At 33.9% G+C, this 15,916-nt stretch overlaps 1 protein-coding gene and 1 pseudogene across 1 annotated transcript; one reads left to right on the plus strand and one right to left on the minus strand.

Annotated features, from left to right (window-relative positions):
* Positions 1–914: 914 nt before the first annotated feature.
* Positions 915–5,306, minus strand: LOC102583264 (AAA-ATPase At3g50940-like). The gene is made up of 5 exons (XM_006343369.2): positions 5,149–5,306; positions 4,091–4,228; positions 3,448–3,844; positions 1,924–2,601; positions 915–1,435 (listed from the first exon to the last, which is right to left on the minus strand). The coding sequence occupies exons 1-5, from the start codon at positions 5,304–5,306 to the stop codon at positions 998–1,000; spliced, it is 1,809 nt and encodes a 602-aa protein (XP_006343431.1). The 3' UTR covers positions 915–997.
* A 3,592-nt stretch (positions 5,307–8,898) lies between these two features.
* LOC102583590 (protein HYPER-SENSITIVITY-RELATED 4-like) lies at positions 8,899–11,752 on the plus strand (annotated as a pseudogene).
* The last annotated feature ends 4,164 nt before the right edge of the window (positions 11,753–15,916 follow it).

A 15,916-nucleotide genomic window follows, 5' to 3' on the forward strand; every position in this document is an offset into this window, starting at 1 on the left:
ACTCCATGAATATCTCTTCTTTGGACTCAAAAACATGTTCACTAAGTTCTCGAATCAGCTAACGAAGGTGGTTGGCGAATTTGATGGCCTTGTCAACAACAAAATTTATGAAGCTGCTGAAATTTATTTGGGCAACAAGTTGTCACCAAACATTCATCGACTTAAAATTAGTAAGCCTTAAAAATGTTCGTAAGAAACATCATAAAATATATGTTTTTATGTATAGATATGCTGATACAACTTCTAATTTGATGATAAACCAAACAAATTAAAAACAAATAAACTATGTGTGATTATAAATAGGATTGTGTTCTCCAGATCAGACATATGGCTTTTTTCTAATAGTCCACCATTAGAAAAGTGAATTAATTCCTAGGTTGTTTCTTGAATTCATGAATTTGTCTAAATTTAATTCCATAAACTACCAAGTCTACTAATGCTTCAAGATTTTGCTTTAGTGTTATGTGCCTAATGTGATAAAATAGTAACCAATATATTGATTCTTGAATCATTATTTTTTTTCCGATCTACAAGAAGGTAAGGGAAAACAGGGTGCAATGGCAATCGAGGAAAATGCAAAATTTATTGGAAAATCATTTGGAATAGTAGAACAGAGGGAATAATTTATATACAGACTAAATTAGTTGTTTGAGGTCATGCTTGCATTGCTTACAAACATCATATACAGAGTCTGCGAGAAAAAGTTTTTAAGAGTGTGAAGAAGCAATTATGGTTATAGAAAGAACGAATAATCTGTAAATAAAATGCAGGAAATCATTGTAGAATTATTCTCCTATTCAAATGTCAAATGGAATAAGAAATCATTTTCTTATCTGAAGCACTCATAAACCAAATACAGTAATAGCAATACGAAATTCCATCTATCAATATAATAGTACTCTTAAGGGGGGGCATACTACTTGATCGTTTACATCAGATTAACGATAACAAAATTATATAAACTAATCTTCTAATCATGATTAAGTGATATGGATTATTACTCTTTTTCTTTAATCCCATTTCCATTACTTTCTTTCTTCTCATCAACAGACTCCATTTGAGTTATTTCCATGGCCTCTTCCTTCTCTTTCATCTTTTGGTGAAGAAAATTAATCAACCCTTTAAGTGAATCTTCAACTTCATGTTCCTTCAACAACTGCTCTGCCACTTCTGCTGGTGTCACATTGGCTATGTCAATCAATTCCTCAATTTCATTGAAAAATTCATGATCCTTAATTCCTAAGTAATTGTCAGCAAGAAATTTGAAACCACAAGGTGTGCAATATGTCATGTGAATGTGCACGTCCATTCTGCCAGGTCGCAGCAGTGCAGGGTCGAGTTTTTCTATGTGATTTGTTGTGAAAATTATGATTCTTTCGTCTCCACAGCTCGACCATAGCCCGTCAATAAAATTCAGTAAACCTGACAAGGTAACCTGCAATAAAAAAAAAAATCAGCAAGGTAAAGTATTACACAATACACTAATACCATATCCAAATTTTCTCAATAATTGACTCTTAAGTTATTCAAGAAAATCACAAATTAATGGAGGGTGAAATTATTGTAGTTTCATGTCAGTATAATTTGTAAAAAAAACTGACTAATCCGTAGGCAAGGACGCATTATAACAATTGTTCTGAACCCCTTCACACTCTTGTCATGTCGAAATACTACACACAAAAAAAGGCCAACATATCCTATCCAATTTATGGTAATTAACCAGTTATCTTCAAAATTGTAATAGCATGAGCAAAACCCATTATCTTCCATGACCACTCCCCTGACTACAGATTTCATACTATTCCATAAACTAAAATACATATATAGCCCCAACTTTTTCTATTTAATCATTTGGTATTAATCTGAGTTCGTACCTAGTAGGAACAGTAAAGATAGGAAAAAGAAAATAAAAGACTAATTTACCGTGCTCTCTGACTGATGAAAATCATTTGAAAGAACATACATAGCTCGATTAACCAAATAAGCTTTCAAGTCAATGGTACAATCAATGTCCTCAATCACCAAAATTGACTTATTGGTTGTGGCAACCAACAACTTCCTTAAATCTGAATTCCTCGTCACTGCAGTCAACTCCAAATCATATATATCGAAGTTCAAATAATTCGCTATTGCAGCTATCAAACTAGATTTCCCAGTCCCTGGAGGACCAAACAACAAATACCCTCTTTTCCATGCCTTCCCTACTTTCCTGTAATACTCTTTCCTCGTCATGAATTTCTCCAAATCCTTCAAGATCATGTCTTTCTGGTCTGATTCCATCGCGATTGTCTCAAAAGTGGCGGGATGATCAAAATTTACCGACTTCCACATGTTATGTAAACAGAACATCTTTCCGTAACCCACAGTATGAATCTTGATCGTCTTGTTTTTGTGTTTTTGCAATATTGCTTCTTCCATGATGTATGGCAAGTAAGAATTAAGGACAAGGTCCTTGTTTTTCTTGTGAAATGTCAACTCAAAGGACCTTATTATAGATTTCTCAGCAGAATCCATGTCTCTGGGGTTGTAGAAGTGTTTAGACTCTGTTTGTCTACAGAGCCAAATCCACTTGAATGTCTGTCCATTATAAACATCTATCACCTGTTGTAATAGAACCGCAAGATTAAAGAACAAACATCATCTTCACAAGATCTATTATGTTAAATTATTACGAAGGTAAATTAAATGTGGAAACTTACCTGAGCACTCACGAATATAGAACAATTTTTCAAACCAAGACTTTGATTTTAAGAAAAGTGATTTTCACTTTTCTAATGGTGGACTATTAGAAATATGTCATAGGTCTGATATGGAGACCATAACCTTATTTATAATTACAGATAGTTTGTTTATATTTTTTCTTGTTTATCATTAAATCATATGTTGTATCAGCATATGTATGTATGTCTGATCTGGAAACCACAACCCTATTTATAATTACACTTAGTTTGTTTGTTTCTAATTTGTATAGTTTGTCATTAAATTAGAAGTTGTATCAGTATATCTAAACACAATAACACATATTTTAGGATGTTTTTTACGAACATTTAACTTTAAGCATTAAGTTGACTATCTAACTACTTCTATTCTATGTTGCTCGGACCCTAAAAAATGTGTCATACACATGTCAGATACTTCAGAAGTGCATAGCTTTAGAAGAATCCGACAAACACACGACAATCACTACAAAACAACTTAAATTTGCTGGAAATTTTATTGCTAAATAGCTCATAGCCAACACAATTTTTTTTATAATCTGTAGTGACAAATATTTTTGTTTACCCACAAAATTAGTCCACTCTAGTCTATGTATTCTTAGTGGTAAATATATTTGAAGAGTCCAAGCAATACAACTTTTAGTTTGGTCTAAAACTTTTATGATAATAAATACTGTAACACGCAATTACCATTATATGTATAGATGTGTGTGTGCGCGCAAAACATTACCTCTTCATTACGTTCCATGGCGATGTTGAAATTTTTCTCCTTCTCAGTCTTACTGATTTTAAGTCTATGAATGTGAGGGGACAACTTGTTGGCCAAATAGATTGTTGCAGCTTCATAAATTTTGTTGTTGACCAGGCCATCAAATTCGTCAATCACCATCGTTAGCTGTTTTGAGAACTTGGTGAACATGTTTTTGAGTCCAAAGAAGAGATATGCATGGAGTTCCCTGGGAATGTAGTTCTGGATTATCGTCTGAACCAACATGATTGTTGCAGCAATTGAGCCTACTCTCGATAAAACCCTCTTTGCTAGGGCCATTTTCAACTCTATTGATGAAGAGGACATGCTTCTTAAGGGATTTTTGGCTAGTGGGTGTTTAACAACTAAATTTTTGTTCCTGAAAAATGAATAATCAATACAAGAAAATAGCGACAAGTATTTAATATTTGATTCCAATAATGTGCGGGGATTACAATGCTTATGAAATCTTATATAGAAAGGTGTAATCCTCTAATTCTTATCATCACGACCATCAACTCTTGGTCTTTGCTTGTTCTTGAGTTGATGAATCATTTGCTATTGAAATTTTAGCACGAATATGGAGCTAGGGTTTGATCACACATATGAAGGTATAGAAACTTACGGCTCACCACCAGAGAAGAAGAACTTGCAGATCACCCCTAGAGTATGTAGTTCTCTCCTGTTCTTCGGATGATCTTCCGATTCCAGATACCTTTTCTCCAATTCCTTGAATGTCCCCCTTGAGAGGTATGTAACACCCCTATTTATAGTTGTAGAAGTTAAACAATTTAAGTGTAGATGAACACTCTTGCTTGATTTTGATTGGCTCATTTGATAAGGTCACATTTAATTGGCCAAGACATGTCAGTTGGAACATTTGTCTGCATTTGATTGGTGTTTATTATGACTAGGAGTGCCATGTCATTTGAATACGTAATATCATTTTATTTGTTCTTGGTGTGTCATATCATTTGACACGTGGAATGGGCCTTGGGCTAATCGAACAGGCTCATTATTTCAAGTCTAACTCAATGGACTAGCTCACGTGAAATTGAACTTTTCTTTAAATCCATATCTTGGAATTAAATAATTTGATCTTAATTTGGGTATGATATTCTTAAATTTATATAAATTTAATATTGATTTAATTCCATAAACTCGTAAGTCTACTAATGTTTCAAATGTTTGCTTTAATGTTATGTGCCTAACGTGTGATAAAATAGTAACCAATATATTGATTCTCAATTTTTTTTGCGATCTACAAGAAGGTAAGGGGAAATAGGGGGGTGGAAAACAAGAGGGGGTGGACTACGAAGATCTAACCACCACTCTGTAAAACTTACCTTTTAAGATTAGGTGATACCTTCTTATCACACAATACTTTAGCGGCAAAGCCTTCATTTCATCCATGCTGCCCCAATGTGATGTATGACATCATCCTCGATGTCCCCACTATTCTAGAGTACGAACCCAAGATACTTACAACTCCCTCTTGGAAATAGTCTGTGTGGCAAGCTTCACTTCCATGTACTCCTAGATTTTGACTTTAAATACTCCATTTTAATCCTGCTTAACTTAAATCCTTTGGACTCTAAAGTATGTCTCCAAATCTTCAACCTAGCATTAACTCTGTCACGTGTCTTATCAACGAACAATATGTCGTCTGCAAATAACATATACCAAGGAAACTCCTCTTGAATAGACCATGTCAACTCATCCATCACCAAAGCAAATAAGAAAGGGTTAAGAATTGATCCTTGATGTAGCCCCATCTCAATTAGGGAATTCTCCAAGTCTCCTTTGATCATTATAACCCAAGCCTTAGCTCCATCATTCATGTTCGCCCTAATATATACCATCAGGACACCTTAGCCTCAAAACACCTCCAGGAACATCCCTTGGGACTTTGTCATAAACCCTTTTAAGGTCAATGAACACCATATGAATATTCCTCTTTTTTTCCCTATACTTCTCCATTAGTCTCCGCACAAGGTGGATATTTTAAGTAGTCAAACACCCTAGCATGCATCAAAATTAATTCCTAGAAATGGACACCCATATCCTCACCCTCATACCTACCACACTCTCCCAAACCTTTATTGTGTGGCTCAGCAATTTGATACCCCTGTAATTGTTACAGTTTTGAATATCACCCTTGTTCTTGTACAATGGAACCATTGTACTCCACCTCCATTTGTTGAGCATTTTTGTCATCTTAAAAATAGCATTAAAAAAATACGGGAATAGTAAACTAATAAAACATCACTGATTCTACCAACTGGAGAAACCAAATGCAAAACTAATTACTTTTATTCTTCTACCCGAATCCTTTCCCTCCACACCCTTCTATCGGGGTCATGTCGAGGTCCTCGATTAGATGAATGTTTGTCACCTCCCCTAGTAATTATTAACCTACATTTACCTCTTCTAAGCTTTACAACACCAATCTCTCACACATCCTCCCTAGGGCGTTTGTGTATCTCTTCTTGACATATCTGAACTATCTCACATCTTGTTTGCCATGGAGGTCACTTCCATCTTGGCCCAAATGTTTTCATTTATGACCATATCTTTCCTTGTAAGCCCACAAATCCATCTTAATGTCCTTATTTCTGCAACTTTCATCTTCTAGACAGATGAGTTCTTAACTGGACAACACTCCATGTCACGCCCTGAGCCTACACCCTGTGTGGGACTGGCACTCGAGAACCATTGCTAGTCCCAAGCGAACCTTTTGCCTGACTTACTTACTTCAATGAAAGACTCTAAGCATAAGAACATAACTCATGCAATAACTTAAGAGATAATAACTTAGCCAGAATGGCAACTCAAGTCTTAAATGTATACAACTGAAATGAATAAGACTAAAGAACTATAACTATATGTCTATGAAGCCTTTGAAACAAAGAGGGATGTCGGGAAAAGACCCTCGATCATCATAACAACTGAAATACTAAAAGCAAATGATAAAAGGAGCCCTCCGAGAAGCTCGGAGGCTCACCAACTGACTCTGAGTGCTCAACGGGGTCCTAGATGTTGATCCTGATTACCTGTGTCTGCATCATAAGACGATGCAGGCCAAATGGCATCAGTACATTGAATGTACGAGTATGCGAGGGGAAAACTAAACATAACATAAGCTTGAAAGGAATCTGAAAGAAACACTTACCTTGGCTTTACTCAACTTATGAATAACTTAACTCAGTATAAAGCAATAAAACACATGCAATATATGGAAAGCTTGTAAAATAGTGGAAACAACTTAGTTCGTTAAAGAAAATGCAATAACAAACTCAACTTTACTCATATAATAAAGTAATATAGTTAATGTGGGAGTTTCTCTAACTGACAACCACCACTATGAGCCTAAGTGGTGATACAACGTCTTGCCCACGCTGCCAGAACTGTCCTATACTTTGCCGTCAGATAGAATGCCTTAACTAAGTGGATCCACTATTCTATGCTAAAAAGCACTTAAGGAATCATCTAAAAAGTATGATCATTTACTACCCATGATGGTTACATGGTTTATGGAGGCTTGAGTTATTATGAACTCGCGTCCCCACATAGGTTCTCAATACTACTCCCAAAAGTATACTTAGCTCATATGGTTTTTTAAAACAAAAACTTCTTTCTTTGGTTTGAGATAATTACTCAAAACTTAGCTTAAAAGCTCTCTTAGAATCGATGTTCCCTTTCTTGCTCAAATGTGAAAATATTTCTAACTTTTGGGAATACTTAGTTCCCGTATAATCTTTGAAGAAATGAACTTTACTCTTAACTCTTTAGTCAACTCGAAACTTAATCTAAAGACAAAGTTAAAACGTTTGTGAAAGACTTTTGAAAACTTTATAAACTTCTCTTAACTTTTCCTGACTTAAGTCTTAACTTTCCTTGAATTGAATTATGAATTCAAGGATTGTGATTTGTGATAGGAACGATCTCATGACGTTTAGGAGTATTTTTAGATAGTTAAACATGAGGGAAAAAATCAATAAATCACTGTCTGGAAGCAAGTCCGCGACGCAGAGATGTATTTAAATACTTGGTCACGAAAATAACTTTTGAGGAAGAACGGTCCGTGACCGCTCCACGACATGAGGGGAATTTTCCCATTCTGAAAAACAGGTCCGCGTGATAACCAGATTCGCCCAATAATTTTCCTTTTTCGTTTTCCAGCCCCAATTCACCTAAACTCGGTTCTTTTTCCCAAATTCCTTTTAGATTCAGATACCCAGCAAATGTACCTAAGAGCCTAACTCAAAAAAACTCTATAATTCGACGTAATGATCTCAGAAACTTCTCAATCTCAGCCCAATTCAAGAACGACATCAAATTCAAGAATACATATCAAGAACATCAAACTTTCAACCCTTTTAGGACGAACTTACACTGAAATAAACATGTTTGGCACGTGGGTGAACGAACCCAACGTTATGAAAGCCTCACATACCTTGTAGGGATCACCCCTTGACGAAATCCACAATCTTCGCTTCGAGAATTAACGATTCTTGCTTCTTCTCTTCTTTTCTCTTCTCTAAAACCCTAACTCAATTTTTCAAAAGCATAAATTGACCAAGTTCAGTTTAGACCCTTAAGTAATTACCAAAAACGAATTAATTAAATTGGGTATGGTAAAGACCAAAATACCCTTCCAAAATTTGGTTTAGACTTTCCTTATTTGAACATCCCAACTTCAAATGGGCATATCTCACTCATACGAATTCAGAATCGCACAAACTCAGCGGTGTTGGAAAGATTATTCCAAGATATTTCCTACGATATCTGGAAACACACCTAACTCATCCTGATATAGGAGTTATGGTTGTTTGAAGTTGACCAAAGACCCAAACTTAACATAACTTAACAAATTTCCAGATTTTTCATTCTTTCCTAAAATGACTATTCCCAATTCTAACTCTTTCTAGTTCTTTCAATTAGTGAGATGTTACACTCCACTCCATACAATAAAGCCGGTTTGACTACTGCTCTATATCACTTACATTTAAGTATAGTGGCACCTTTTTATCACACTCCAGAAGCTAGCCTCCATTTCAACCACCCTACACCAATACGATGTTTGACTTCCTCGTCAATCATTCTATTATCTTGGATAATAGTCCTCGGGTACTTGAAACTCCATTTCTTAGAGATGACTTGAGAATCCAACCTGACTTTAACGTTCTCTATATGAGGCACATCATTGAACTTGTGCTCCACATACTCTCGGGGGTGGGGGGACCTACCTTTGGCGAAGGGGTGTCAAGTGACACTTGCATGTTCAAGCCCAACTAGCCTTGTTATTATTAATTTTTACTATAAATTTAGCATTTTCCTCAATTGTAATTGCATCAACATATTGGTTACTATTTTTGTCACACATTTGGTGCATAACACTAACATCCACTAACCAAAAAACCCTTAAAAAATATGTCCTCTTCATCAGCAGAATAAAAAATGGCTTTATCCAAGACTGTTTTATCAACAATAGGTTCTGTTGCTACGACAACCATGTTCGTTCATTCAATAATCCATGACTACATCCCCTGGGAACTCCACGAATATCTCTTATTTGGACTCAGAAACATGTTCACCAAGTTCTCGAATCAGCTAACAATAGTGATTGACGAATTTGATTGCCTTGTCAACAACGAAATTTATGAAGCTGCTGAGACCTATTTTGGAAACAAGTTATCACCTAACATTCATCAACTTAAAATCAGTAAGCCTGAGAAGGAGGGGAATTTCAACATCGCTATGGAACATAATGAGGAGGTAATGTCTTGCACATATAAAACTGCATGTCATGTTATTTGTTATCATAAAAGGTTTGGCCGGTCTAAACTAGAAGTTATGTTACTTGGACTCTTCAAAAATATTGACGTGTGTGTCAGATCCTTTATGGTTTTTCTAAGGATACAACACAAGTGCAACAACATTTTTGAGGACCCCGTTTCACATAGACTAGAAGTAGTCTGCTGTGGAGGACTCTCCACATCAGACATATGACTCTCTTTCCTAATAATCCACCATCGGAAAAGTGAAATTAGTCGCCTTTCTTTAAAATTCATACTTCTTGATTTGAAGAACGATTGTATTCACGTGTTCAAGTAAGCTTCCGCGTTCAAATTTACCTTAATGATAATTTAATGTAATAGATCGCGTGAAGACGATGTTTTTTTTAAAATTTCAAGGTTTTATTCCAACAGGTGACAGATGTTTCTAATGGACAGATTTTCAAGTGGATTTGCCTCTGTAGACAAACAGTCTACAAACTTCAATAATTCCAGGGACATGAATTCCACTCTAAAATCTGAAATCAGGTCCTTTGAGGTCACATTTCACAAGAAAAACAGGGACATTAATGTCGTTAAATCGTATTTGCCTCACATGAAAGAAGAAAAATTGCAAAAACACGTAAACAAGACGATCAAGATTCACACTGTGGATTGTGAGAGAATGTACAATTTACACGAAATGTAGAAGCCAGTGAATCTTAATCACCGTCCACTTTTGAGACAATCGCGATGGAATTAGATAAAAAAAGACATGATCTTGAAAGATTTGGAGAAATTCGTGAAGAGGAAATATTATTATAGGAAAGTTGGCAAGGCATGGAAAAGAGGGTATTTGTTGTTTGGTCCTCTAGGGACCGAAAAATCTGGTTTGATTGCTGCAATGGTGAATTATTTGAACTTTAATATATATGATTCGGAATTGACTTCGCTGAGGAGAAACTTGGAGTTACGGAGGTTGTTGGTTGCCACAGCCAATAAGTCCATTTTGGTGGTGGAGGGTGATCTTAGGCATATTTATATGCCTAAGTTGTCAATAATTACCCATAAAGTGCTTGAATTGAGGAATGATCTTGAGTCTATTAGCTTGATTTTTGTTATACTTGTGATGATTGTGCACTAACACACATGATCAGTCATTTCAGGAACTTTCAAGGAGCTTGGAGTCGAATGGAAGAAAAGATATGCGAAGGCGTGCGAAGAATAGACTAAGTGTGGAAGCACCTGGACCTGGCGTACTGAGAGACGTGTCGCGCTAGGCTCGAAAGATCAGAATGGCCTTCCTGGCGCTCTGCTAGGCGCGACGCGCCAACCCTTGAAGTTCTGAAGCTTTTTCCTGGTGCTCTGTTAGGCGCGGCGCGCCACAATGCAAAGTTATGAGTGCGCTGCCAGGCGTGATGGAGGCGCGCCACGTCCCTCTTTTGCCGACTTTTCCAAGTTTTAAACATTAAATAGGATTCCTAATTTGAGTAGGATTTGTTCCCAAGTTTTCCTCATTTTATAAATAGATCCTTAGGGCTCCATAATTGGGGTTGGACGTTTGAGTTAGTGTGCAAGAGCAAGAATTCAAGTTTGTAATAGGTTTTAATCCTTTAACTCTTCTATTTTCCGAAATTTGCATGAATTATTGTATTTTCTCATTTTCTAATAGTATGAGTAACTAAATGCCCTAGTTCTGGGGCTGTAGCTACGAATTGATTGTTGATTATTTGAGGTTGTTCGAATTAATTTTTGGTTGTCAATACAAGTTACTTCTATATTCTTGTTTTAGTATTTTATGCTTGCACACCATAAGATAAATCTATTGTCTAATCTTAAAAGCGGGAGAGGAGAGGTTAGATAGACCAGAGAATATAGAGAGCTCGGTCCACCCATTAAATTGAGGTGATTAGTGTTCAGGATTGACGCCCAGACGAACACCTTGCTTGGTTACGAAATAGGATGAAATATAAATGCTCGCCAGTTAGTCTATTTATCCCCGCTCAACGATGTAGTTAGATAGCTAACTGGGGTAGGCGACGAGAGGCGTATAACCCAGATCATATCATCAACCCTATAAACCAGTAACTCAACAACTGAAATTAGTTCTAAGCCAGTAATATGATACATGATATTCTTTATATGTTGCAGCCCTGGAATTGCTTTTAACATGCTTGAAACATTATATCAAAGTCGTTCACAATTAGTTACTTTCAATTAGTGCATAATTATTAGTAGATAAGCAATAAATCATCAACTCTTGAAAAGGTTACTTTTTACTTTTAGTTGTAGAATTAAGTGAATATAAGTTGATCATAAGTCTCTTGGAAACGATAACTCGTTTCTTTAAGAATCTATATTACTTGCGCGACCATGTACACTTGTGTGTATAATTGGGAGCAACAGAGGACATTGATTGTACCATTGACTTGCAAGATAACTCGGCTAATCGAGCTATTGTTGTTCATTCAATTAATGGTTTTCCTATGCAAGAAAGCAAGGAAAATTAGTCTTTTATTTTCCATTTCCTATCTTACTATTCCTACTAGTTGTATACACGATAAAAAGTTTGGGCTATGTATCATATTAAATTAAAAGTGGGAAACCTCCAAGTCTAAAGTTGAATTACGAAAATGTCCATACAAATTTTTATTAACAATTTTGTTCTACACTAAAAAAAATTTAAAAAAAAAAAAAAAAAAACTTCTAAACAGAAAACCATTCATTTTTTACATTAAATTTGAATGTAGAATATTGTTCCATCTTCCCACAATTATTAAATGTTTGAATTTCTTTGTTATCACCAACAATTATTTCAATCTTAATGTTTTGTTTCTTTCATCTTCCATGGTAGTAATAACTTTTTCATATTCTTTACAATATTCTATAAATTTGCATAGAAACATATATACATTGATCAATCAAATTATCACTCAAACATCTAATTTCTTCACAAAAACAGTGTCAGATAAACAATCATAAGACAATTTTATATATTTGTTTCTTCAAGCATAGAGAATTTCTCTTCTCCTTCACTTCTCAACAATCCTTTTAGATTTGGAAACCTTTCCATAAGTGTCTGTTTTGGGGCCGAATTCCTTTCCATAGCAAGTTGTTCCAAATATGAGAACATTGGGGCAAAAAATATTATGCTTCTTCAGGTTTTGATAATTGTATGAAACTTTATTTGGGTATTAGAAATACGCAAGTTGTAATTGCATAATTTATGTATTGTTAATTACTTTTTGGGTTTATATGATACTTCTTTTAGGATGGGTTGTAATAATAATTGTGTTCTATACATTTTTTACTAATATTCCTTACAATTGTCTTGCTGAAAGTCCCTTCCTTTTTCCTTTTCTATAACTTAGCCCTTTATTTTCTTGCTTTGTATTTTATGATAAATAGATTTGTTGGGTTGCAATTATTTTTATCTTTTGATAGGCTTTTGGTGATAATCTCTTGAGTTTTCCTTTTTGTAATTTTGCACTTCAATAGAGAAGATGTGGGGTTAAATTATGAATTATCAATTCTTTGTAGTAGTGTTTCATATGCTTTTAGATATGTTGCGTGAAGGATGATGACTCAAAAACTGTATTCAGAAAGTTTTACTATGAAGTAAAGTCATAAGTCTCACATTGACTTTGTTGTTTATTTGATACAAATAATTAATAAATAAGAGTAAAACAAGATACAATAATAAATAAGACTAAAATTCCAATGAGTGATGAAAGTTGTTGATACTCTTCTCTTAAGGTCTTTGTAGCTTCTCATGTTAAACTTTTTATTTCATCTTGTTTGAATTGTGAAAACTAGGTATGTTAAGTTTCATTATGCTTCAAAGTGTAAAGTTGAATTATCATTTTACCTCTATGCTAAATTAATATCTAAATAATTAAATAGTAAACAATATCATATATATTATACTAAATACTAAAAGTGAAAAGGTGTTAGAGTAAAAAATTGAATCAACCTTTAAATGCAGTAAAATGAGAAAAACATTAAGAAAGATGAAAATGAAAAGATCATGGTTTTAGGATTCTTCATTTCTACAAATTAAATTTTAAAACTCTTATCTTTTCATTCTCTCATATTGAATGAAGGAAAAAGTTGGACTTGCAAACTATAAATTAAGCATTGTACAATATCCTATAAATCATAAGAAATGATAGTATTTAATTATTGATTTCAAAATCTTTTCTTTTATTTGATTTCATCTTCATCTGTGTATTACCATATTTAGTTGTGTTTATGTGTCATTTTTTCCTTCTCTCAATTAATTTGGTGGAATCATATAAATCATAAATATATGACAAGATATAGTGTATAACTATAATTATATGTGATAAGTTCAATGATTAACTATATTTATTTGGTAAGAATCTCTTATTTCTTTATAACAAATTTTTTATGTTGCACAATATCAATTTCTGGACTTTTAAAATTTGTTGATAGAGTGAAAAATATGAGATGAATACATTATTGTATGGAATAAACGTGCAACGCACGTTTCCGGAAACTAGTTTTAGTAAAATAGTGTAATACATAAGCATATACTCAAATTCAGTTAACAAGTAAGCACTTCAACTTTGGTAGTGCACATCTAGACACTTCAACTTGACACAAATTTCTTGGAGGTGTTTGGATGATGATTTTCTAAGTTGGAGTGTTCTAGGAGACAAGTTGAGGTGTCTAGATGTGCATTACTCAATGTTGGAGTATATGAACTTATTAGGGGAGTACATGGCCGGGTTGGTTCGGGTTTTTCAAATATCAAACCAAACCATTTGTGTCGGATTTTTAAATTTATAAACCAAACCAAACCAATAAAACTCGGGTTTTTCAACCTCGGGTTTTTTCGGATTTTTCGGTTTTTCGGGTTTTTTCGGTAAAGTATTCATACAAACATATAATTTACTTGTACTTCAAATATTTCTTTAGTCCTACCAAAATACAACTATCTAAGATGTTTCTTAAAAATATAACACAATATAATATGATTAATGACACTAAAATATCCAACAAAAATAATAATAATGAAATCGCGTAAAACAAATATTGCAAATTAACAAGTCATAATGAAAATGATCATAATTTAAAAGTACTAAATCATGCTAAAATAAGTTTAATAAGTATTAGTTACATGACTAAATATTAAAGAAAATTAAAATTAGATTATGTATTTTAATTGTCTAAAGATTTAAGTTTTATTATAATTACCAACATCTGTGGACTATAATCTTTATTGGCCCATTCATAATTCTAAGTTTCAAACTTGAAATAATATATTAAAAGATAAAAACTATGGAAAAGTATAAGAAATATTTAAAAATTATATCAAAGTAAATATTTTTATGTATAAAATAAAATTTTAAAATTATATATATAAATTCGGGTTGGTTTGGTCTCGGGTTGGTTTTTTTTAGTTAAAACCAAACCAACCCAAATATAGTCGGATTTTTTTTTTCAAAACCAAACTAAGTCAAACCAATACACTAGTCGGATTTTTTTTTCGGGTTGACTCGGTTTTCGGTTCGATTTTGTACACCCCTAGTACTTATCTTCTAAGGTTACGCTTGGTGTTAGTGTATTGTTATAATTTCCCTTACTAGGCCATTTTGTTTAGCAGGTGACCTTATCAGGTTTACTGAATTTTATTGATGGATTATGGTCGAGTTGCAAAGACAAAAGAATCATAAATTTCACTACAAATCACATAAAGAAACTCGACCCTGCATTGTTGCGACCTGGTAGAATGGACATGCACATTCACGTGATATATTGCACACCTTGTGGCTTCAAACTTCTTGCTACCAATTACTTAGGGATTAAAGATCATAAATTGTTCAAAGAAATTGAGGAATTGATTGACATAGCCAATGTGACACCAGCAGAAGTGGCAGAGCAATTGTTGAAGGAAGATGAAGTTGACAATTCACTTAAAGGGTTGATTAATTTTTTTCACAAGAAGATTAAAGAGAATGAAGAAGAAAAGGCTAAAAAAAAATGGAAATAACACAAGTGGAATTTGTTGATGAGAAGGAAAATGTTGAAAATGAGATTAAAGAAAAGGGATTAAAAAAATGGGGAAAGTAAAATACCACACACACAAAAAGAGAGCCTATTATAGAATATGACACTTTTTTACCCTTTTGGTATGGTCAATATAAACAATAAAAGAGTGTATTTAGTAAATTATACAATATATCACTTAATTAGAAGATGGTTTATATAATCTTGTACTTTTGCCCATTTAGATATTCTCAAGCTATTTTTGAAAATATAAATAATTTAGGGTGTGTTTGGTATGAAGAAAAATGTTTTCCATGGAAAAGGTTTTCTTGAAAAATAAGTGAATTTCTAACTTATTTTCTCATATTTTGTTGGTGAGTAGAAAATATTTTTTAATGTTTGGTTGGTGGATAACAAATATTTCCTAGAAAATATCTTTTATTTTTGGCTTGAGACTAGAAATTACTTTTGAGGAAAATAATTTCTGACTCGAAAAACAACCTTGATAATCGATCTAGGACCCGCCCCTGACACCGAAACTAGGATACGACCCCGACGACCATTCCAAAATTCAACCGTGAGATTTGACAATAGGCCTGACCCATACTTTCAATCCTGAAATATTTCTCAAAAAGAACCCTTTTTTTTTTAAAACTGATTGG

The sequence above is a fragment of the Solanum tuberosum genome, unplaced genomic scaffold (genome assembly GCF_000226075.1).
Source record: "Solanum tuberosum cultivar DM 1-3 516 R44 unplaced genomic scaffold, SolTub_3.0 scf00039, whole genome shotgun sequence".
In the NCBI taxonomy this organism is placed as follows: domain Eukaryota; kingdom Viridiplantae; phylum Streptophyta; class Magnoliopsida; order Solanales; family Solanaceae; genus Solanum; species Solanum tuberosum.